This window comes from Pseudophryne corroboree, chromosome 1 (genome assembly GCF_028390025.1).
Source record: "Pseudophryne corroboree isolate aPseCor3 chromosome 1, aPseCor3.hap2, whole genome shotgun sequence".
Classification (NCBI taxonomy): domain Eukaryota; kingdom Metazoa; phylum Chordata; class Amphibia; order Anura; family Myobatrachidae; genus Pseudophryne; species Pseudophryne corroboree.
This window is the reverse complement of record NC_086444.1, coordinates 876,830,219-876,853,073: the sequence shown is the minus strand read 5'-3', so window position 1 is coordinate 876,853,073 and position 22,855 is coordinate 876,830,219. Positions and strand designations below refer to the sequence as shown.

The window sequence follows — 22,855 nt, the reverse complement described above, 5'->3', positions numbered from 1 at the left end:
CGAGACTCAGATATTTCACTCATGTCTGGGTGTTGACCGGCCTGGACCCCTGGGTACTAGATATTGTGTCCCAGGGGTACCGGCTGGAATTTCAAGATCTCCCTCCTCATCGGTTCTTCACATCAGGCTTGCCAGCTTTGCTGGCAGACAGGGCTACCCTACAGGGAGCCATCCAGAAGTTGGTGGAGGCACAGGTCATTGTACCAGTCCCTCCTCAAATGCAACACACAGGTTACTCTTCGAACCTTTTCGTGGTACCGAAACCGGATGGTTCAGTCAGGCCCATTCTGAACTTAAAATCACTAAACCCCTTTCTGAGTGAGTTCAAGTTCAAAATGGAGTCTCTAAGGGCGGTGATATCAGGTCTTGAAGAGGGGGAATTCCTGGTATTCCTGGATAACAAGGATGCGTACCTCCACATTCCGATTTGGCTGCCGCATCAAGCTCATCTCCGATTCGCACTGTTGGACTGTCATTTTTAGTTCCAGGCCCTACCATTCGGCCTCACCACAGCACCAAGGGTATTCACCAAGGTGAGGGCGGAAATTATGGTTCTCCTCCGCAGGCAGGGGGTGAACATAATTCCGTATCTGGACGATCTGTTGATGAAGGCAAGGAGAAGCTGTTACGGTCAATAGCTCTCACGACCCAGCTTCTCAGGGAACATGGTTGGATCCTGAATATCCCAAAATCACATTTGGAACCAACCAGGAGGTTGTCCTTTCTGGGAATGATCCTCGACACGGAAGGGCAGAGGGTGTTTCTTCCGGAGGAAAAAGTGTTGGTTATACAAACAATGGTCCGGGATGTCCTGAAGCCAGCCCAGGTGTTGGTTCATTAGTGCGTTCGCCTTCTGGGAAAGATGGTGGCCTCTACGAGGCCCTGCAGTACGGGAGGTTTCACGCTCGGTCCTTCCAACTGGATCTCCTAGACAAGTGGTCGGGATCCCATCTACACATGCACCAGAGAATATGTCTGTCACTCCTCTGGTGGCTGCAATTACCTCACCTTCTGGAGGGCCGCAGGTTCAGGATTCACGACTAGATCCTTCTAACCACGGATGCAAGTCTCAGGGGCTGGGGAGCAGTCACTCAAGGGGAAACCTTCCAAGGCAGGTGGTCAAGTCTGGAAGCCAGCCTGCCAATAAACATTCTGGAACTAAGAGCAATCTACAACAGTCTTCTCCAAGCGGCCCCTCTTCTGAGAAATCGTCCCATTCAAGTGCAGTCGGAGAATGTAACGACAGTGGCTTACATAAACCGACAAGGCGGAACGAAAAGCAGAGCTGCAATGTCGGAGGTAACAAGGATCATCCTCTGGGCAGAAAAACACGCGTTGGCGCTGTCGGCAATCTTCATTCCGGTAGTAGACATCTGGGAAGCAGACTTCCTCAGCAGACACGATCTCCATCCAGGGGAATGGGGCCTCCATCTGGAGGTGTTCAAGGAGGTAACATATCTTTGGGGTGTACCCCAGATCGTCATGATGGCCTCTCGTCTCAACAAGAAGCATGCTGGTATTGTTCCAGGTCGAGGGACCCACAAGCAGTGGCGGTGGACGCCCTGGTGACTCCGTGGTTGTTCCAGTCGGTGTATGTGTTTCCTCTACTCCCACTCATTCCAAGAGTTCTCAAACTCATAAGGAGAGCAAGAGTTCAGGCAATCCTCATCGCTCCGAACTGGCCAAGAAGGGCTTGGTACGCGGATCTTCTGGATCTACTGCTAGAAGAGCCGAGGCCTCTTCCTCTTCGGGAGGACCTGCTGCAGCAGGGGCCGTTCGCCTATCAAGACTTACCGCGGCTACGTTTGACGGCATGGAGGTTGAACACCAGATACTAGCTCGGAAGGGCATTCTGAACAAGGTTATTCCTACCCTGATACAGGCTAGAAAGGAGTACCGTCAAAACATTACCATCGTATTTGGCAAAAATATGTATCTTGATGTGAGTCCAAGAAGTTTCCTGCGGTGGAGTTTCAACTGGAACGTTTTCTCTTCTTGGATATGGGCCTGAGGATAGGATCCATAAAAGTCCAAATTTCATCCCTGTCCATTTTCTTCCAGAAACAGTTGGCTGCCCTCCCTGAGCTCAGACTTTTTTGGAAGGAGTTCTGCGCATCCAACCTCCCTTTGTACCGCCTACGGCGCCTTGGGATCTTAACGTGGTGGTCCTCCATTCGGACTGGTTTGAGCCTCTTAAGGAGGTTGAGGTCAAGTTTCTCACGTGGAAGGCTGTCACTTTGTTGGCCTTCGCTTCTGCTAGACGTGTGTCGGAGTTGGGGGCTTCGTCCTGTAAAAGCCCATACTTGATCTTCCATGAAGATAGAGCTGAGTTTCGGACACGTCATCAGTTTCTTCCGAAGGTTGTGTTGACATTTCATATCAATCGACCTATTGTGGTGCCAGTTGCGATTGACTCCTCAATTTCATCAAAGTCCTTAGATGTTGTAAGGTCTCTAAAAAAATCTATGTGATGAGGACTGCTCGTCACAGAAAATCGGACTCGCTGTATGATCCCAAGAAAATTGGGTGTCCTGCTTCTAAGCAGACGATCTCCCGTTGGATCAGGTTCTCTATCCATCATGCGTATTCTAAGGCAGGCTTGCCGTGTCCTACGTCTGTTAAGGCCCACTCTACTCGTAAGGTGGTTTCTTCCTGGGCGGCTGCCCGGGGTGTCTCGGCTTTACAACTTTGCTGAGCGGCTACTTGGTCTGGGTCGAACACGTTCGCAAAGTTCTACAAGTTCGATACTTTGGCCTCTGAGGACCTTAAGTTAGGTCAATCAGTTCTGCAGGAGCCTCCGTGCTCTCCCTCCCGTTCTGGGTGCTTTGGTACTTCCCCCATGGTACTAATGTGGACCCCAGCATCCTCTAGGACGTAAGAGAAAATAGTATTTTAATTACCTACCGGTAAATCCTTTTCTCGTAGTCTGTAGAGGATGCTGGGCGCCCACCCAGCGCTTCGTTATCCTGCAGTGGTTATTTAGTTCAGTACTGCTTAGTTCTTGGTTAGTACTGTTTTGTTACTTGGTAAGTAATTCTGTTCAGCCGTTGCTGATGTTTCAAGCTAGTCAGCTTGGGTTGCCTTGTGTGTGAGCTGGTGTGAATATCGCCACTATCTGTATAATCCTTCTCTCGAAGATGTCCGGCTCCTCGGGCACAGTTTCTGGACTGGGTCTGGTGGGAGGGGCATAGAGGGAGGAGCCAGCCCACACTCTCAAACTCTTAAAGTGCCAATGGCTCCTAGTGGACCCGTCTATACCCCACGGTACTAATGTGGACCCCAACATCCTCTACGGACTACGAGAAAAGGATGTGCCGGTAGGTAATTAAAATCCTATTTCTCTGACGTCCTAGTGGATGCTGGGGACTCCGTAAGGACCATGGGGAATAGACGGGCTCCGCAGGAGACTGGGCACACTATAAGAAAGATTTGGTACTACCTGGTGTGCACTGGCTCCTCCCTCTATGCCCCTCCTCCAGACCTCAGTTAGATTTCTGTGCCCGGCCGAGCTGGATGCACACTAGGGGCTCTCCTGAGCTCCTAGAAAGAAAGTATATGTTAGGTTTTTTATTTTACAGTGAGACCTGCTGGCAACAGGCTCACTGCAACGAGGGACTAAGGGGAGAAGAAGCGAACCTACCTGCTTGCAGCTAGCTTGGGCTTCTTAGGCTACTGGACACCATTAGCTCCAGAGGGATCGACCGCAGGACCCGTCCTTGGTGTTCGTTCCCGGAGCCGCGCCGCCGTCCCCCTTACAGAGCCAGAAGCAAGAAGATGGTCCGGAAAATCGGCGGCAGAAGACTTCAGTCTTCACCAAGGTAGCGCACAGCACTGCAGCTGTGCGCCATTGCTCCTCATACACACTTCACACTCCGGTCACTGAGGGTGCAGGGCACTGGGGGGGGGGCGCCCTGAGCAGCAATAAAATCACCTTGGCTGGCAAAATATCCACAATATATAGCCCCAGAGGCTATATATGTGGTAATTACCCCTGCCAGAATACAGAAAAAAGCGGGAGAAAAGTCAGCCGAAAAAGGGGCGGAGCCATCTCCCTCAGCACACTGGCGCCATTTCTCCCTCACAGTTCCGCTGGAAGGAAGCTCCCTGACTCTCCCCTGCAGTCTACACTACAGAAAAGGGTAAAAAAGAGAGGGGGGGCACAAATTTGAGGCGCAGTAAATATTATAGCAGCTATAGGGGACATAATTCAGTTAGTCCCTGCATTATATAGCGCTCTGGTGTGTGCTGGCATACTCTCTCTCTGTCTCCCCAAAGGGCTTTTGTGGGGTCCTGTCTCCTTTAAGAGCATTCCCTGTGTGTGTGCGCGGTGTGTCGGTACGGCTGTGTCGACATGTTTGATGAGGAGACTTTTATGTGGAGGCGGAGCAGATGCCTATAAATGTGATGTCACCCCCTGCGGGGCAGACACCTGAGTGGATGGACTTATGGAAGGAATTACGTGCAAGTGTCGACTCCTTACATAAAAAATTTGACGACATGCCAAATGCGGGACAGCCGGCTTCTCAGCTCGTGCCTGCCCAGGCAATTCAAAGGCCATCAGGGGCTCTAAAACGCCCACTACCTCAGATGGCAGACACAGATGTCGACACGGATACTGATACCAGTGTCTACGACGATGAGTCAAATTTAATGTCCACTAGGGCCATTCGTTGCATGATTGAGGCAGTGAAAGAGGTTTTACACATTTCTGATATAAACCCAGGTACCTCAAAAAAGGGTATTATGTTTGGGGAGAAAAAACTACCAATAGTTTTTCCCCCATCTGAAGAATTAAATGAAGTGTGTGAAGAAGCGTGGGCTTTCCCTGATAAAAAATTGGTGATTTCAAAAAAATTACTAATGGCGTTCCCTTTCTCGCCAGAGGATAGGTCACGTTGGGAAACTCCCCCTAGGGTGGATAAAGCGCTCACACGTTTGTCTAAAAAGGTGGCACTACCGTCTCCGGATACGGCCGCCCTAAAGGAACCTGCTGATAGAAAGCAGGAGGCTATCCTAAAGTCTATATATACACACACTGGTGTTATACTGAGACCAGCTATTGCTTCAGCGTGGATGTGCAGTGCTGCTGCTGCTTGGTCAGATTCCCTGTCGGAAAATATTGACACCCTGGACAGGGACACTATATTGCTAACCGTAGAGCATATAAAAGACTCAGTCTTGTACATGAGAGATGCACAGAGGGAGATCTGCCGGCTGGCATCTAGAATAAGTGCATTGTCCATTTCTGCTAGGAGAGGCTTATGGACTCGGCAGTGGACAGGGGATGCAGATTTTAAAAGGCACATGGAAGTTTTGCCTTATAAGGGTGAGGAGTTATTCGGGGATGGTCTCTCAGACCTTGTTTCCACAGCAACAGCTGGGAAGTCAGCATTTTTGCCCCATGTCCCCTCACAGCCTAAGAAAGCGCCGTATTATCGGGTACAGTCCTTTCGACTCCAGAAAAACAGGCGGGGAAAAGGCGAGTCCTTTCTGTCTAGAGGCAGAGGAAGGGGAAAAAAGCTGCACCATGCAGCAGGTTCCCAGGAACAAAAGTCCTCCCCCGCTTCTTCCAAATCCGCCGCATGACGGTGGGGCTCCACAGGCGGAGCCAGGTACGGTGGGGGGCCGCCTCAAAAATTTCAGCGATCAGTGGGTTCGCTCACGGGTGGATCCCTGGATCCTTCAAGTAGTATCTCAGGGGTACAAGCTGGAATTCGAGGCGCCTCCCCCCCGCCGTTTCCTCAAATCGGCCTTACCGACAACTCCCTCGGGCAGGGAGGCTGTACTAGAGGCAATTCACAAGCTGTATTCCCAGCAGGTGATAGTCAAAGTACCCCTACTTCAACAAGGACGGGGTTACTATTCCACACTGTTTGTGGTACCGAAACCGGACGGTTCGGTGAGACCCATTTTAAATTTGAAATCCTTGAACACATACATAAAAAGATTCAAGTTCGAGATGGAATCGCTCAGGGCGGTTATTGCAAGCCTGGACGAGGGGGATTACATGGTATCCCTGGACATCAAGGATGCTTACCTGCATGTCCCAATTTACCTTCCTCACCAGGAGTACCTCAGATTTGTGATACAGGATTGCCATTACCAATTCCAGACACTACCGTTTGGACTGTCCACGGCACCGAGGGTGTTTACCAAGGTAATGGCAGAAATGATGATACTCCTTCGAAAAAAGGGAGTTTTAATTATCCCGTACTTGGACGATCTCCTAATAAAGGCGAGGTCCAGGGAGCAGTTACTGGTCGGAGTAGCACTATCTCGGGAAGTGCTACAACAGCATGGCTGGATTCTAAACATTCCAAAGTCACAACTGGTTCCTTCCACACGCTTACTGTTCCTGGGGATGGTTCTGGACACAGAACAGAAAAAAGTGTTTCTCCCGCAGGAGAAAGCCAAGGAGCTGTCATCTCTAGTCAGAGACCTCCTAAAACCAAAACGGGTATCGGTGCATCACTGCACACGAGTCCTTGGAAAAATGGTGGCTTCGTACGAAGCAATTCCATTCGGCAGGTTCCATGCAAGGACCTTCCAGTGGGACCTCTTGGACAAGTGGTCGGGATCGCATCTTCAGATGCATCAACTGATAACCCTGTCTCCAAGGACCAGGGTGTCTCTACTGTGGTGGCTGCAGAGTGCTCATCTTCTAGAGGGCCGCAGATTCGGCATACAGGACTGGGTCCTTGTGACCACGGATGCCAGCCTTCGGGGCTGGGGCGCAGTCACACAGGGAAGAAATTTCCAGGGACTTTGGTCAAGTCAGGAGTCGTCCCTACACATAAACATTCTGGAACTGAGGGCAATTTACAATGCCCTAAGTCAGGCAAGGCCCCTGCTTCAAAACCAGCCGGTTCTGATCCAATCAGACAACATCACGGCAGTCGCCCATGTAGACCGACAGGGCGGCACAAGAAGCAGGGTGGCGATGGCAGAAGCCACAAGGATTCTCCGATGGGCGGAAAATCACGTACTAGCACTGTCAGCAGTGTTCATTCCGGGAGTGGACAACTGGGAAGCAGACTTCCTCAGCAGACACGACCTACACCCGGGAGAGTGGGGACTTCATCCAGAAGTCTTCCTACTGTTGGTAAACCGTTGGGAAAGGCCACAGGTGGACATGATGGCGTCCCGCCTCAACAAAAAGCTAAAGAGATATTGCGCCAGGTCAAGGGACCCTCAGGCGATAGCTGTGGACGCTCTAGTGACACCGTGGGTGTACCAGTCGGTTTATGTGTTCCCTCCTCTGCCTCTCATACCAAAGGTTCTGAGAATAATAAGAAGGCGAGGAGTAAGAACGATACTCGTGGTTCCGGATTGGCCAAGAAGAGCTTGGTACCCGGAACTTCAAGAAATGTTATCAGAGGACCCATGGCCTCTACCGCTCAGACAGGATCTGCTACAGCAGGGGCCCTGTCTGTTCCAAGACTTACCGCGGCTGCGTTTGACGGCATGGCGGTTGAATTCCGGATCCTAAAGGAAAAGGGCATTCCGGAGGAAGTCATTCCTACGCTGATAAAAGCCAGGAAAGAAGTTACCGCAAACCATTATCACCGCATTTGGCGAAAATATGTTGCGTGGTGTGAGGCCAGGAAGGCCCCTACAGAGGAATTTCAGCTGGGTCGTTTTCTGCACTTCCTACAGTCAGGAGTGACTATAAGCCTAAAATTGGGTTCCATTAAGGTCCAGATTTCGGCTCTGTCGATTTTCTTCCAGAAAGAACTGGCTTCACTGCCTGAAGTTCAGACTTTTGTAAAGGGAGTGCTTCATATTCAGCCCCCTTTTGTGCCTCCTGTGGCACCTTGGGATCTCAATGTGGTGTTGAGTTTCCTAAAATCACATTGGTTTGAACCACTTAAAACCGTGGATCTGAAATATCTCACGTGGAAAGTGGTCATGTTATTGGCCTTGGCTTCGGCCAGGCGTGTGTCAGAATTGGCGGCTTTGTCATGTAAAAGCCCTTATCTGATTTTCCATATGTATAGGGCAGAATTGAGGACTCGTCCCCAGTTTCTCCCTAAGGTGGTATCAGCTTTTCACTTGAACCAACCTATTGTGGTGCCTGCGGCTACTAGGGACTTGGAGGATTCCAAGTTACTGGACAAAGTCAGGGCCTTGAAAATTTATGTTTCCAGGACAGCTGGAGTCAGGAAAACTGACTCGCTTTTTATCCTGTATGCACCCAACAAAATAGGTGCTCCTGCTTCTAAGCAGACTATTGCTCGCTGGATTTGTAGCACAATTCAGCTGACGCATTCTGCGGCTGGATTGCCGCATCCTAAATCGGTGAAAGCCCATTCCACAAGGAAGGTGGGCTCATCTTGGGCGGCTGCCCGAGGGGTCTCGGCTTTACAACTTTGCCGAGCTGCAACTTGGTCAGGGGCAAACACGTTTGCTAAATTCTACAAATTTGATACCCTGGCTGAGGAGGACCTTGAGTTCTCTCATTCGGGGCTGCAGAGTCATCCGCACTCTCCCGCCCGTTTGGGAGCTTTGGTATAATCCCCATGGTCCTTACGGAGTCCCCAGCATCCACTAGGACGTCAGAGAAAATAAGAATTTACTCACCGGTAATTCTATTTCTCGTAATCCGTAGTGGATGCTGGGCGCCCATCCCAAGTGCGGATTGTCTGCAATACTTGTATATAGTTATTGCCTAACTAAAGGGTTATTGTTGAGCCATCTGTTGAGAGGCTCAGTTATGTTTCATACTGTTAACTGGGTTTAATATCACGAGTTATACGGTGTGATTGGTGTGGCTGGTATGAGTCTTACCCGGGATTCAAAATCCTTCCTTATTGTGTCAGCTCTTCCGGGCACAGTATCCTAACTGAGGTCTGGAGGAGGGGCATAGAGGGAGGAGCCAGTGCACACCAGGTAGTACCAAATCTTTCTTATAGTGTGCCCAGTCTCCTGCGGAGCCCGTCTATTCCCCATGGTCCTTACGGAGTCCCCAGCATCCACTACGGACTACGAGAAATAGAATTACCGGTGAGTAAATTCTTATTTTTTACATTCTGGAAGGAAAGGTTAAAAAAAATAAAAACAACCCAAATATCTTGTGTTTGGATATTTTTTGTACATACACAGTCAGCACGTGGTTAATATGCATCATGACCTAAAGGTACATTCATATTTAGATGAGCTGCTACTTACTGTAATACTGCTTCTCTACCTTCAGTGTTACAAGAAATTATCTAGATTGGCTAACATCCATCCCCTGGGGCAAGTACAGCCCAGAGAACTTGGATCTGCAGAGAGCTGAGGAGGTTTTGGAAGAAGACCACTATGGGATGGAAGATGTCAAGAAGAGAATACTTGTAAGTATTGTTACTTGTAAGTCCATAATAAAGCAAATATACTAATGAAAATGAATTGCCTATTTCAAGGTAATACTTCATCAGTAAACCAACTGCCAACGTTAGTTACCACATGCGCGTAAGATCTACCTTCATTTAATATCCTGTACATTTTTAATATTATAACAATCTTCAATAACCATGTTACACATTCTAAACATTATAGCAGATGGTGCTCTTTCTTATTTTATATGCAGATGTAGCCATGCTCCGCTTTGCCACAGTGCGCCCTAGTCACAGCAAAGCTGACGCGGCTAGTGTGCCTGCGACTATGACTCGTGTGCGTAAGCACGCACATGCCATAGGAATACATAGGGGTTGCGAATAGTCGCAGCCCAGCATATCTAGTTGCACACAGCTACATTTGTGTATATATAAAAATCACTTTTCCTTTACTCTGTGTTTAATGTGTACAAGTATCTTAACGTTTGATGTGATGCAAGTGAGAGAGATACAAGAAAGGGGTAGAGTGTGTGGGGTGTATTCCAGGATTCATTACAATCCCTACGTTTAAGCCCGTTATTACAGATCACATCCTGTATATTGTGAATTATTTTTTGGTACATCACTCCTGATTCATTGTCAAATCCCCATAGTGAGGGGACAAGAAAGAGAAACCAGTTATAACTGGGGTGAACACAACCCAACTTATAATATATGTAATACTTTATTACGGGTTTGAGGCTTCCCTGTATTAGTATTGTACAGTGAGGCTTAAATGCCCACATACATCAAAAAGTATGAATACATTTTAATTTTTGTCATATCGGGACTGATCGTCCTTTATTATTTGACGAGCGAAGTATAAAAAATAAAGGAAATGTGAAAAAAGATTGCAAAAAAAAAAAAAAGTGTGAATAAAGATTAAAAACAAATAGCAGATGTGTCCATTCCTTAAATTCTTATATGTGCTTTCTTATCTACACATTAATGAACCCGAAGGTTGGGGCTAAATGAGGTACTGTATCAGCACTGACTCAGTTAATATAATTTATAATTGCCCCATGGATAGAGTAAACTGTAAAATTATAAAACTGGTCTCTCACAGTGAGAAAATACTGCAATAAACTATTTCAATGATGATCCACAATATTAGTGACATATGTATCAAATTAGTTGCACTATAAGTTCAGTGCCACTGCCAGTCTGTCCAGTTATGTTAAAATGTTACAGTATAGAAACACTGTTACTGACTGACAACTGATAATGGATACATGTGAAAAAGCCTGAATAATGCTAATGTATAGGCATAAAATAGTATTACACTGCTGCAAGACAAACTAGAACAGATATCTGCAGCGATAAAGATAATATCATTCCAGCGGTAGTACACCTGCGTATAAACATCCGACAGTGTAACGGTGTATATATAACAGTACTAATAAATAGCGTACCTGCAGTCAGAGATTAATTGATGTGAGTGTATAATATAGTTGTGAACGCTAATGTAGCAATGATAATTTAAGACAAATTGTCAATCACACATCAGTGCATATATTGGGACATACAATACTGTGCCAACATAATTGTGGGTGATATATATCAATCAGTTTGTCAACTATACAAGTTGTATGGGGGCATGGCTACGATGGGGATGGAGTAGCACGTACTGTGCTGAGCTCTCCTGCCTGAATATCCTCCTACATATCCTGACGGCTCCCCCACCCGGGGTTAAGAGGTGCCCTGGACCTGCCTTACCGTTTGGTGGACCCATCGGAGTGTTTCTGGCCCTGCTCTGTTATCCTGCTTGTGTGCCTGGCCGGCGGGACGCGGTGTCCGTGGCTGCGGGGATCGGAGCGCTGCATCTGCGCGTTCTGTCGGGCTCCCGGGGAGAGATCTGCGGCGGTGAGCGCTCCCTGCCCTCCTCCCTCCTGTTGCCGCTCGGTCCCTCTGCCATGAGTGCGGTCTCCCCTGCTCCGGCCGCGGCTGGCCGCGCTACTTCCGGCCGGCGGCTGGGAGATGCGCACGGAGTGCACCTCCTGCCTGTACGCTTCAGTCCACTGGGCTGAGCGTGCCCCCGTTTCCCCCTGTGTCTGATACCTCCTGCCTGCTGCTGGTGCCGGAGGGGCCGCGCTGCTGCTGCCTCTGATATTATGCTCCACATGACAAGGCACTGTGAAGAACATCAGGCCATATAACATATAACGTGCTACCCAGGTGCTTCCACCTACAGTCTGAGAACCCCTGCTGGGGCTAGCATATTGGGATTTCCCTTCTACAGTCTACTGGAGTGTGCATGAGTCAGGGGTGTTCCACTGCCCTTGAGTCCCAGATGACGGAGGTGCAGAAAAAGTTGACCGATATGGAGGGGCGTCTGAGACGGAATAACATTCGGTTTGTTGGCCTGCCTGAGCAGGAAGAGGGCGATGCACCTGAGCGGTTTTTGGAGAAGGGGCTTACAGATTTCTTTGGGATGGATGCTTTTACGTCACACTACGCGGTGGAACGAGCACATAGAATCCCTATGCGGCCACTACCGCCGGGGGCTCTTACCCGTACATTTATAGCTAAATTCCTTCACTTCAAGCATCGGGACATGGTTCTCACCCTGGCAGGCACCAAAGGCCCACTTAAATGGAATGGTACCCGAATCTCAGTGTTTCCTGATTTTGCGGTCGACATCCAGAAGGAGAGAGCCCAATTCCTTCCAATTAAGAGACGTCTCCGGGAGCTCAATCTCCCTTATGCTATGCTCTTTCCCTCAAAGTCGCGGGAGGAGAGACAAAATTCTTTTTGACCCCGCGGGAGGCGGCGACGTGGCTTGACCGGCAGTTCCCGGCAGGGTGCGCTCTGGCAAATGACTAAGTGTCACGGCTACCCGCGGACTGGGCTGCGATTTATGTCATTAAGTATTTGTGTATACAGTTATTGCATTAATGTTTGTTGACTTTTTCCTTCTAGGGGGGTCGATACAGCCTTTATTGGTAGTATACTGAATGTTGCACTTGATATTGGGTCCCTGCTTGTTCGGGGGTTGGGTGCTAATCTGGCCCTGGGGGTGGTAGGTTATGGTGGAGGAGCAATGCCTGCCCTTGGCCGCTGTATTTTTTTTTTTGTCCTCTTTACTAGTTGTTTAGTTGTTGGGAGGTTTTTTGGGGTTAGGTATGCCACAGTTCGGGCCGGTATACAGGGTGGGGGGTTGTATGGGGGGGAAGGGAGGATTTAATGGGTTGATGTTTTTTGAGCATTGCTGTTGCGACATGTTTAGCGAAATCTTTCGCAGGCGGTTACTTACATAGAATTTGACGGCAGATAAGAACCACTTGGCCCATCTAGTCTGCCCTTTTTTTAACCATATTTTTACCTCAAACCTTATTTGAGTCTTATTTCTTTGTAAGGATATCCTTATGTCTATCCCATGCATGTTTAAATTGCTCTAGTGTCTTAGCCTCTACCACCTCTGATGGGAGGCTATTCCACTTGTCCACTACCCTTTCTGTGAAATAATTTTTCCGCAAATTTCCCCTGAACCCCCCCCCCCCCTCCAGTCTCAGTGCATGTCCTCGTGTCCTATTGCTTCTCTTCATTTGGAGAATGTTTCCCTCCTGGACTTTGTTAAAACCCTTGATATATTTGATAGTTTCTATCATGTTCCCCCTTTCCCTTCTCTGCTCCAAACTATACATATTGAGATTTTTTAGTCTTTCTGGGTATGTTTTGTGATGTAGGCCATGCACCATTTTAGTTTACTTGCCCTTCTTTGTACAGTCTCTAATGTATTAATATCCTTTTGAAGATATGGCCTCCAGAATTGAACACATTATTCTAGATGAGGCCGTACCAATGACCTATACAATGGCATTATTATTACTACTTTCTTTCTGCTGCTTATTCCTCTCCCAATGCAGCCAAGCATCTGACTAGCCTTCCTCATTGCTTTGTTACATTGCTTACCTGTCTTTAAGTCACCTGAAATAGTGGCCCTCATTCCAAGTTGTTCACTCGCTAGCTGCTTCTAGCAGCATTGCACACGCTAGGCCACCGCCCTCTGGGAGTGTATCTTAGCTTAGCAGAATTGGGAACGAAAGATTAGCAGAAAACTGCTAATAAATAATTCTTTGCAGTTTCTGAGTAGCTCCAGACCTACTCATAGATTGCGATCAGCTCAATCCGTTTAGTTCCTGGTTTGACGTCACAAACACGCCTTGCGTTCGGCCAGCCACTCCCTCGTTTCTCCAAACACTCCTGCGTTTTTCCCTGACACGCCTGCGTTTTTTATCACACTCCCGGAAAACGCTCCGTTACCACCCAGAAACGCCCCTTTCCTGTCAATCACTCACCGATCAGCAGAGCGACTGAAAAGCACCGCAGGATCCACAGCAAATCTACTAAGTTTTTAGTTAAATAACTAAGCGCATGCGCCCTACGTGCCTTGCGCATGCGCATTTTGCAACAAATCGCAGGATAGCGAAAATCGGCAACGAGCGAACAACTCGGAATGACCCCCAGTGACTCCTAGATCCGTTTCCTCCTCAGTCGTTTCCAGTATAGTGCCATTAATACTATATTTAGCCTTAGGATTTTTAAAACCCAAGTGCATGATTTTGCATTTTTTGGCATCAAACTGTAATTGCCACACTCTTGACCATTCCTATAGTCTACCTAGATCCTCAGTCATTTGTTTTACCCCACCTGGTGTGTCTACCCTGTTGCATACCTTTGTGTCATCTGCAAAAAGGCATACTTTCTCTTTAATGCCATCTGCAATGTCACCAATAAAGATTTTAAAAAGCACTGGTCCTAGTACAGATCCCTGGGGTAACTCCACTGTTAACATTTCCCTCCTGTGAATGCACTCCATTTACCACAACTCTCTGTTTTCTATCCTGCAACCAAGATTTTATCCGTTCAATTCAATACGTTTTCTACCGATATGGACTATATAGGTATATGGGTAGAAATATCGCACCACGTGTAGGCCCCTTCTGACTGGAGAGTGGGGCTAACAATCACCTAATCTAGGTAAACTGTAAGCCCCTGATGCTCATTCATGAACCTCCATTCCCATATAAATGTTTACTGCAATATGTTTACCTGATTCTTGGACTGTCATCTCTGGCTTCTGACACCAGGCTCTTGGATGACAACCTCCTCTGTAGCTCATGCACAGGTAATAGCAGGACTTTGCCATCTTTAGGACTCTGGGCCCAATACAGATCTGATCGCAGCAGCAAATCTGCTAGCCACTGGGCAAAACCATGTGCACTGCAGGGAAGGCAGATATAACATGTGCAGAGAGAGCTAGATTTGGGTGGGTCATATTGTTTCTGTGCACGGTAAATACTGGCTGCTTTATTTTTACACTGCAATTTACATTTCAGTTTGAACATACCCCACCCAAATCTAACGCTCTCTGCACACGCCACATCCACCCCCCTGCAGTGCTCATGGCCCTGCCCATTTGCCAACAAATTTGCTGCTGTGATCAGACCTGAACCAGGCCCTCTGTACTTAAAGGTGCTCTACATTTTGTTCAGTAAAGTGTTGTTGCTACTGGATTCCAAAATACATACAATGGGGTTTGAAAGCTTGGGCACCCCAGGCAAAAATCCATTCCAATGTGCAAAAAGAAGCCAAGGAAAGATGGAAAAATCTCCAAAAGGCATCAAACCACAGACCAGACATTCCTACAACATGTCAAAAAAAGTTTGATTCCATTTCCATCATCCACACCCTCAAAAGAACAGAAAACAAAAATACTTCTCTGTCTCTTTCAGATACCTTCAATGTTTTGGGCACATTTAGCACTTGTTGCTACTATGTATTATGGCATCACTTAGTCTAAAAATGTTATCCTGGAATGTGCGGGATAATAATGATAAAATTAAAAGGGCCCTAGTGCTTCGGCAAATTAGGCAGTACTCCGCAGGTGTTATTTGTCTTATGGAGACGCACCTGGAGGGAGCCAAAGTTCTATCTCTTAAAAAGCCATGGATTGGGTGGTTATACCACTCCACTCATACCTCCCATTCCAGAGGCGTCTCCATCCTGATCCGCAGATCTGTCCCATTTGTTTTGGGCCAGGTCCAGGTAGACCAGTGGGGAAGATATATTTTTCTTAAATTTCAGATGAATTCCATGTCTTTATTATTGTTGGCTATTTACATTCCTCCACCGTACTCCCCGGAGGTTCTACGCAAGGCTGCTGATTTTCTGTCCCTTTACCCCAACATTCCCACTGTCTGCATTGGGGACTTTAATAATGTCATGGATCTCAGAGTGGATAGATTCAGCACCAATGCTACTGTGCCTCGTCCACGTCCGGGTAACTTCGCTCTGTTAGTGGAGGGTATGGGCTTGGTGGACGTCTGCAGGGCACGGCATCCAGCTGCTTGCCAGTTCTCCTGCTTCTCCCCTACTTACTCCTCCTTTTCTAGGATTGATATGGCCCTGGTCTCCCCCTGTTTAATTCCCAAAATTGTTGATGTCCGGTATGCAACTAGAGGTATCTCTGACCACTCTCCAATACTGTTGAATCTGGATACTGGGGGTACCCGGGGACAGATGTTTTGGAAATATAACTCATTCTGGCTTTCACAGATGGGCACTGGAGCGGAACTTGAGCTTGCATGGCGGGAGTTCTTGGAGCTAAACGGGGGTACTGCTGGCCCAGCAATCCTCTGGGACGCATTTAAAGCATTTATACGTGGTTCCTTAATTAGACGGGCTGCTACTTTAAAAAATGGCTACAAACGCCAAGAAATGGAACTGTAGGTCCCTAGAAATTCAATATTTGCAAGATGGATTGGTTGCCTCCAAGGACGCATGGTTGCTTGCGCAGTCCAAATGGAGGAACTGTCTGTCTGATAAAGCCAAATACCGTTTACTGTATGCCCAACACTCTTATTATGCTACAGGCGATAGACCTGGTACTTATCTAGCACATTTAGCGGCGGCAGATAAATCTTCTAATACTGTCCTTGCGATAGGCGGGGATGATGGTGTAACTTATGTAAAAACTCCGGAAATAGCGGACCAATTTGTTGCTTATTATAAAAGTCTGTATAGTACGAGATTATCGGCTGATTTAACGGAAATAAATAATTATCTTGCTGGTATACCATTGCCAACGCTCTCTAATGTGGCGGTTGCATTCCTGGATTCCCCTTTGTCATTGACGGAGATTGAAACAGCCATCAAATCATTTCCTGGAGGCAAGTTACCAGGGCTAGATGGAATTCCTATTGAGCTATATAAGAAGCATATTGACTTTTATGGCCCTAAATTGCTTGCTCTGTTCAATTACTTGTTGGAGTTAGGTTCACTGCCAGATTCTATGACTGAGGCTTTGATAATAGTGCTATTGAAACCAGATAAGAACCCAGAGCGGGTAGATTCATATAGACCTATCTCGCTGCTTACAACTGATGTCAAGGTCTTAGTAAAGATCCTGGCACTTAGACTGGACTCCGTTATTACCCAAATTATACACACAGATCAGACCGGTTTCGTGCCGGCGCGGTCCTCTCTAACTAACCTTAGGCACTTGTTCACGCACTTACAGGGCCTTCGCTGGGACGCCGACACTTCTGTTGTAGTGTCTCTCGACACTGCTAAAGCTTTTGATTCACTGGAGTGGGCAATCTTGTGGGGGTCTATGGCCCGCTTCGGTATTGGACCACGCTTTATACAGTGGGTCAAGTTACTTTACTCCCCCCATCAGCCAGGGTCTCGATAAATGGATTAATTTCCTCCTGCATTTCCCCTAGCCAGGGGTACAAGGCAGAGCGGCCTGCTATCCCCTATCCTTTTTGCTCTAGCAGTGGAGTCCTTGGCGTGTTTGGTGCGTTCTGACTTGCGGGTGGGGGGATTCCAGGTGGGCCCCACCACGGACAAAATTGCCCTATACACGGATGATATTCTGCTGTTTATATCAGACTACTGCAATACCATGCCACACGTGTTGCGTATTATTGACACCTATGGCGGGTACTCCGGCCTGTCCATTAATTGGGGAAAGTCCTGCATACTGCCCTTTCGAGGTGCTTGTCCTGGTGTCCCGCCCGTGGCCCTCCCTCTTCGCTGGGTGGACTCATTCAAGTACTTAGGAATCTGGGTCACAAATAATCCTTCTCAATACTTTTTCCCTAAACATAAAACCTCATATAGATTATTTGCATTCCCGTATTGCGGTGTGGGGGACTCTACCTCTAACTATAACGGGTAGAATTAATTTAGTGAAAATGGTGGCCCTGCCTAAGTTGCTGTATGCGCTACAGCACTCCCCTGTTTATCTCCCATTAAAAACCTTTCGGAAAATAGATAGTCTTCTGTCCTCTATCGTGTGGTCTAAACGCCGGGTCAGAATAAAATTGGACACCCTCACACGCCCACGTGACTCTGGGGGCCTGGGCCTCCCTAAATTCAGATTATATTATCTAGCGGCACTAATGGTGCATATTAGTAAGTGGTTACATGATCCTGGTAGAGATGAATTGATCTCCTGAATTCTCTATGTAATGATCGGAATTGCACCCCATTACAACTACTGTTGAGTGACAATGTATCGATACTTAACCTTCCCGTTGTCAAACAAGCAATTATGGTATGGAGACAGACGCATAGATTGCTCCAGGGAGAGGGTTGGGATCCGGAAACGCCTCTGGCCTACACACATTCTCTTAACGAGTTTGCATCGTTACAGATAAGGGAGGTCTGGTACCGCCGAGGAGTGCAGTCTCTTGGGCAATTGTATCATATGGGTATATTTAAGTCTTTCCAACAATTGCAGGAAGATTAACAAATAGTTCCCTATTTCCATATTTTATTCGGCTCTACTACGTGCTTATCATGGCGAGACCCTTCTTTCTCTTAAAACTAAATGGGAATGTGATCTGGGGCCCATATCTCATGATACCTGGGAGGATGCACTGGCTGCCTCTAGACTGGCGACCACAGCGGTCTGTTACCAACAGGTGCATCTTTTTGTTTTACATAGAGTCTATATTACTCCTGAGAGGTTGATGAGATTCGGAGGAAGAATGGATTCTAAATGTCCCAAGTGTACTCTAGATGGGGGCACCGTTTGGCACATGATTTGGTCCTGTAGGATAGTTAATGCCTTCTGGCAGGATGTACTCAAGATTATGGTTTCCACTGGTATACCTGTTGATGTGCTGACCCCTCTTGTGTGTGTGCTGGCGGTGGTGGATGAGGAGTTGCTGGATGCCCCCTGCAGACGTTACGTTATCAACCTTTGTGCTCTTGCACAGGTTTCTATAGCCCGGGCGTGGATGGCACCTGCTGGCCCAGATATTGACTCATGGATTGCTTTAGTGAATACTACAGTGGCACATGAAAGATTTGTCTATGTGTCCAGGAAAGCCATTACTAAATACTATGCGATATGGGATAGGTGGCTGTCATCACCATATGTTAGGGATGCCCGCATTGCACTGTCTGCGGATGCGAGCTTAGCTTCAACATAATCACCCTGGGGCTACCTGAGGAGGCTAGGAAATGGTACTGCTTGCACAATCTTGTTGTTTACTATATTTCTCTTACGTCCTAGAGGATGCTGGGGACTCCGTGAGGACCATGGGGTATAGACGGGCTCCGCAGGAGATAGGGCACCTAAAAAGAACTTTGACTATGGGTGTGCACTGGCTCCTCCCTCTATGCCCCTCCCTCAGACCTCAGTTAGATCTTGTGCCCAGAGGAGAATGGGTGCACTGCAGAGAGCTCTCCAGAGTTTTCTGTGGAAAAAGAATTTTGTTAGGTTTTTTATTTTCAGGGAGTCCTGTTGGCAACAGGCTCCCTGCATCGTGGGACCGAGGAGAGAGAAGCAGAGCTGGCTTGTAAAGTTGGGCACTGCTTCTATGCTACTCTACACCATTAGCTCCAGAGGGAGTCGGAACACAGGTCTCACCTGGGGTTCGTCCGGGAGCCGTGCCGCCGTCCTCCTCACAGATGCCGAAGATAGAAGCCGGGTGAGTATTCAGGAAAAGACTTCAGGCGGCAGAAGACATCAGATCTTCATGAGGTAAGCGCGCAGCGGTAAGCTGCGCGCCATTGCTCCCAGTCACACACACAAAGCAGGCACTGAAGGGTGCAGGGCGCAGGGGGGGGGGGGCGCCAGGTGCAGCAATAAACCTTGATTTGGCCATAAATACGATGGATTAGGCTGTGGGACAGTAAATCCGCGGACCCCCGCCATTTTATTAGTATATGATGAAGGGACCGAAGCCTGCCGTCGGGTGGGCGGGGCTTGATCCTCGGCACTAACCAGCGCCATTTTCTCCACAGAGGACTGCATGAGAAAACGCTGGCTCCCTGTTCTCTCCCCTGCTGAGCTTCACAGGTTGGAAAAAGGAGGAGGGGGGCACTTTGGCGACGCAGTGAGTGGAGATTACAATTATAACATATAATAGCACTATCTGGTCATATATTCCAGTGTTTTAAGCGCTGGGTGTGTGCTGGCATACTCTATCTCTCTGTCTCTCCTAAGGGCCTGGTTGGGGTTTTTGTCCCCTTATAGGTAACTCCCTGTGTGTGTGGGGTGTCGGTACGTGTGTGTCGACATGTCTGAGGCGGAAGGCTTCTCCAAGGAGGAGGTGGAGCAAATGAGTGGTGTGTCCCCGTCGGTTGTGCCGACTCCAGATTGGATGGACATGTGGCATACGTTGCATGCAAGTGTGGCATCTTTACATAAAAGGCTTGATAAGGCTGGTTTAGGGGGGACATCAGGCGGTCAATCCTCAGATAGGACCGACTCACAGGGCCCGTCGGGGTCTCAAAAGCGTCCCTTAACACAAGACACTGCTACCGACACGGATTCTGATTCCAGTATCGACTATGACGAAGTAAAATTGCACCTAAGGGTGACTAAAACTGTTCAGTGTATGATTGTGGCAATAAGGGATGTGTTGCATATTGTGGCTGAACCCTCAGTCCCCGACACAAGGGTACACATGTTTAAGGAAAAGAAACAGATTATTAATTTTCCCACATCTCATGAATTGAGTTCTTTGGAAAAGCTTGGGAGACTCCGGATAAGAGACCGCAGATCCCCAAAAGAATTTTTATGGCATACCCTTTCCCTAAGCAGGACAGGGAGATTTGGGAATTACCCCCCACTGTGGACAAGGCCCTGACGCGCTTATCCAAGAAAGTGGCGCTACCGTCTCCTGACACAGCAGCCCTTAAAGACCCAGCAGATCGCAGGCAAGAAACTACCTTAAAGGGTATTTATTCTCATACGGGTGCTGTGCTAAGACCGACGATTGCGTCGGCATGGGTGTGTAGCGCGATTGCAGCTTGGACAGATGAGCTGACAGATCAATTTGACACTATGGATAAGGATACTATATTCCTAACTCTAGCCCATATAAAAGACGCAGTCTCATTTATGAGGGATGCTCAAAGGGACATTGGATTGCTAGCTTCTAGGGCCAATGCCATGTCTATCTCAGCGAGAAGATTCTTATGGACTCGCCAATGGACGGGTGATGCGGATTCCAAGAAACATATGGAAGTACTACCTTATAAGGGGGATGTATTGTTTGGGGATGGGCTGACGGACCTGGTTTCCACAGCTACAGCAGGTAAATCAAATTTTTTACCATATATTCCCCAACAGCAAAAGAAAGTAACACCCTATCAGATGCAGTCCTTTCGGTCGCACAAGTCCAAAAGAGGTCGGGGATCCTCTTTCCTCGCCAGAGGTAAGGGCAGAGGCAAGAGAGCACCTGCTTCGGCAGGTGCCCAGGAACAAAAGTCCTCCCCGGCTGCTCCAAAACCCACAGCATGACGCTGGGGCTCCCCTGAGGGAGTCCGCACCGGTGGGGGCACGTCTTCGACTTTTCAGTCAGGCCTGGGTCAGTTCGGACCTGAATCCCTGGGTGTTGGAAATAGTTTCCCAGGGTTACAAATTGGAATTCGAGGAGGTGCCCCCGCGCCGATTTTTCAAATCGGCCCTACCAGCTTCCACATCGGACAGGGATGTAGTGTTAGCTGAAATTAAAACGCTGTGTATACAGCAAGTGATAATCAAGGTTCCCCTGCACCAGCAGGGAAGAGGTTACTACTCAACCCTATTTGTGATCCCGAAACCGGACGGTTCGGTCAGACCGATTTTGAATCTGAAATCCCTAAACCTGTACATAAAAAGATTCAAATTCAAAATGGAATCACTCAGGGCGATAATAGCCAACATGGAGGAGGGGGAGTTTATGGTGTCTCTGGACATAAAGGATGCGTACCTTCATGTCCCCATATATGCCCCCCATCAGGAATACCTGAGATTCGCTGTACAGGATTGTCATTACCAATTTCAGACGTTGCCGTTTGGACTTTCCACGGCCCCGAGGATTTTCACCAAGATAATGGCGGAAATGATGGTGGTCCTGCGCAAACATGGTGTCACAATTATCCCATACTTGGACTATCTCCTGATAAAAGCGAGATCAAGAGAGAAATTGCTGAGCAGTGTGGCGCTCTCTCTGAGAGTGCTCCAGCAACACGGTTGGAGTCTAAATCTACCGAAGTCACAGTTGATTCCGACAACTCGACTATCGTTCCTAGGTATGATACTGGATACGGAACAAATGAAGGTCTTCCTCCCAATAGAGAAAGCCCAAGACATCCAGAACATGGTCAGAGACCTGTTAAAACTGAAAAGGGTGTCAGTTCACCATTGCACTCGAGTTCTGGGGAAAATGGTGGCGGCCTACGAGGCCATTCCCTTCGGAAGGTTCCATGCAAGGACTTTTCAATGGGACCTTCTGGACAAGTGGTCCGGGTCCCATCTGCATTTACATCGGAAAATAACTCTGTCCCCAGGAACCAGAGTGTCCCTCCTGTGGTGGTTGCAAAGTGCTCACCTGCTGGAGGGTCGCAGGTTCGGGATTCAGGACTGGATCCTGGTTACCACGGATGCGAGCCTCCGAGGATGGGGAGCGGTCACACAGGGAAGGACTTTTCAGGGTCTTTGGTCAGACCAGGAGTCCTGTCTACACATCAATGTGTTGGAACTCAGGGCCATTTACAACGGCCTTCGACAAGCGGAGAGTTTTCTTCGAAACCTTCCGGTTCTGATTCAATCAGACAATGTCACAGCAGTGGCTCATGTGAACCGCCAAGGCGGGACAAGAAGCAGAGTCGCGATGGCGGAAGCCACAAGGATCCTTCGCTGGGCGGAAAATCATGTAAGCGCTCTGTCGGCTGTCTTCATTCCGGGAGTGGACAACTGGGAAGCAGACTTCCTCAGCAGAAACGATCTCCATGCAGGAGAGTGGGGACTTCATCAAGAAGTCTTTGCAGACGTAACACGTCTTTGGGGAACTCCTCAAATAGACATGATGGCGTCACGCCTCAACAAAAAACTTTGGAGGTATTGCGCCAGGTCTCGGGACCCTCAGGCAGTAGCAGTAGACGCACTGGTAACACCGTGGGTGTTCGACTCGGTCTACGTGTTCCCTCCTCTTCCTCTCATCACGAAAGTGTTGAGGATCATAAGACGAAGAAGAGTACAGACGATACTCGTT

The 22,855-nt window shown here is 48.2% G+C and overlaps 1 protein-coding gene across 1 annotated transcript in view; it reads left to right on the top strand.

Annotated features, from left to right (window-relative positions):
* LONP1 (lon peptidase 1, mitochondrial) overlaps positions 1-22,855 on the top strand; it is a 125,772-nt gene that overhangs the window by 62,443 nt on the left and 40,474 nt on the right. Inside the window, exon 9 of the mRNA XM_063920087.1 lies at positions 9,194-9,332. Coding sequence (XP_063776157.1) covers positions 9,194-9,332 — 139 coding nt within the window. The remainder of the gene's footprint in view (positions 1-9,193; positions 9,333-22,855) is intronic.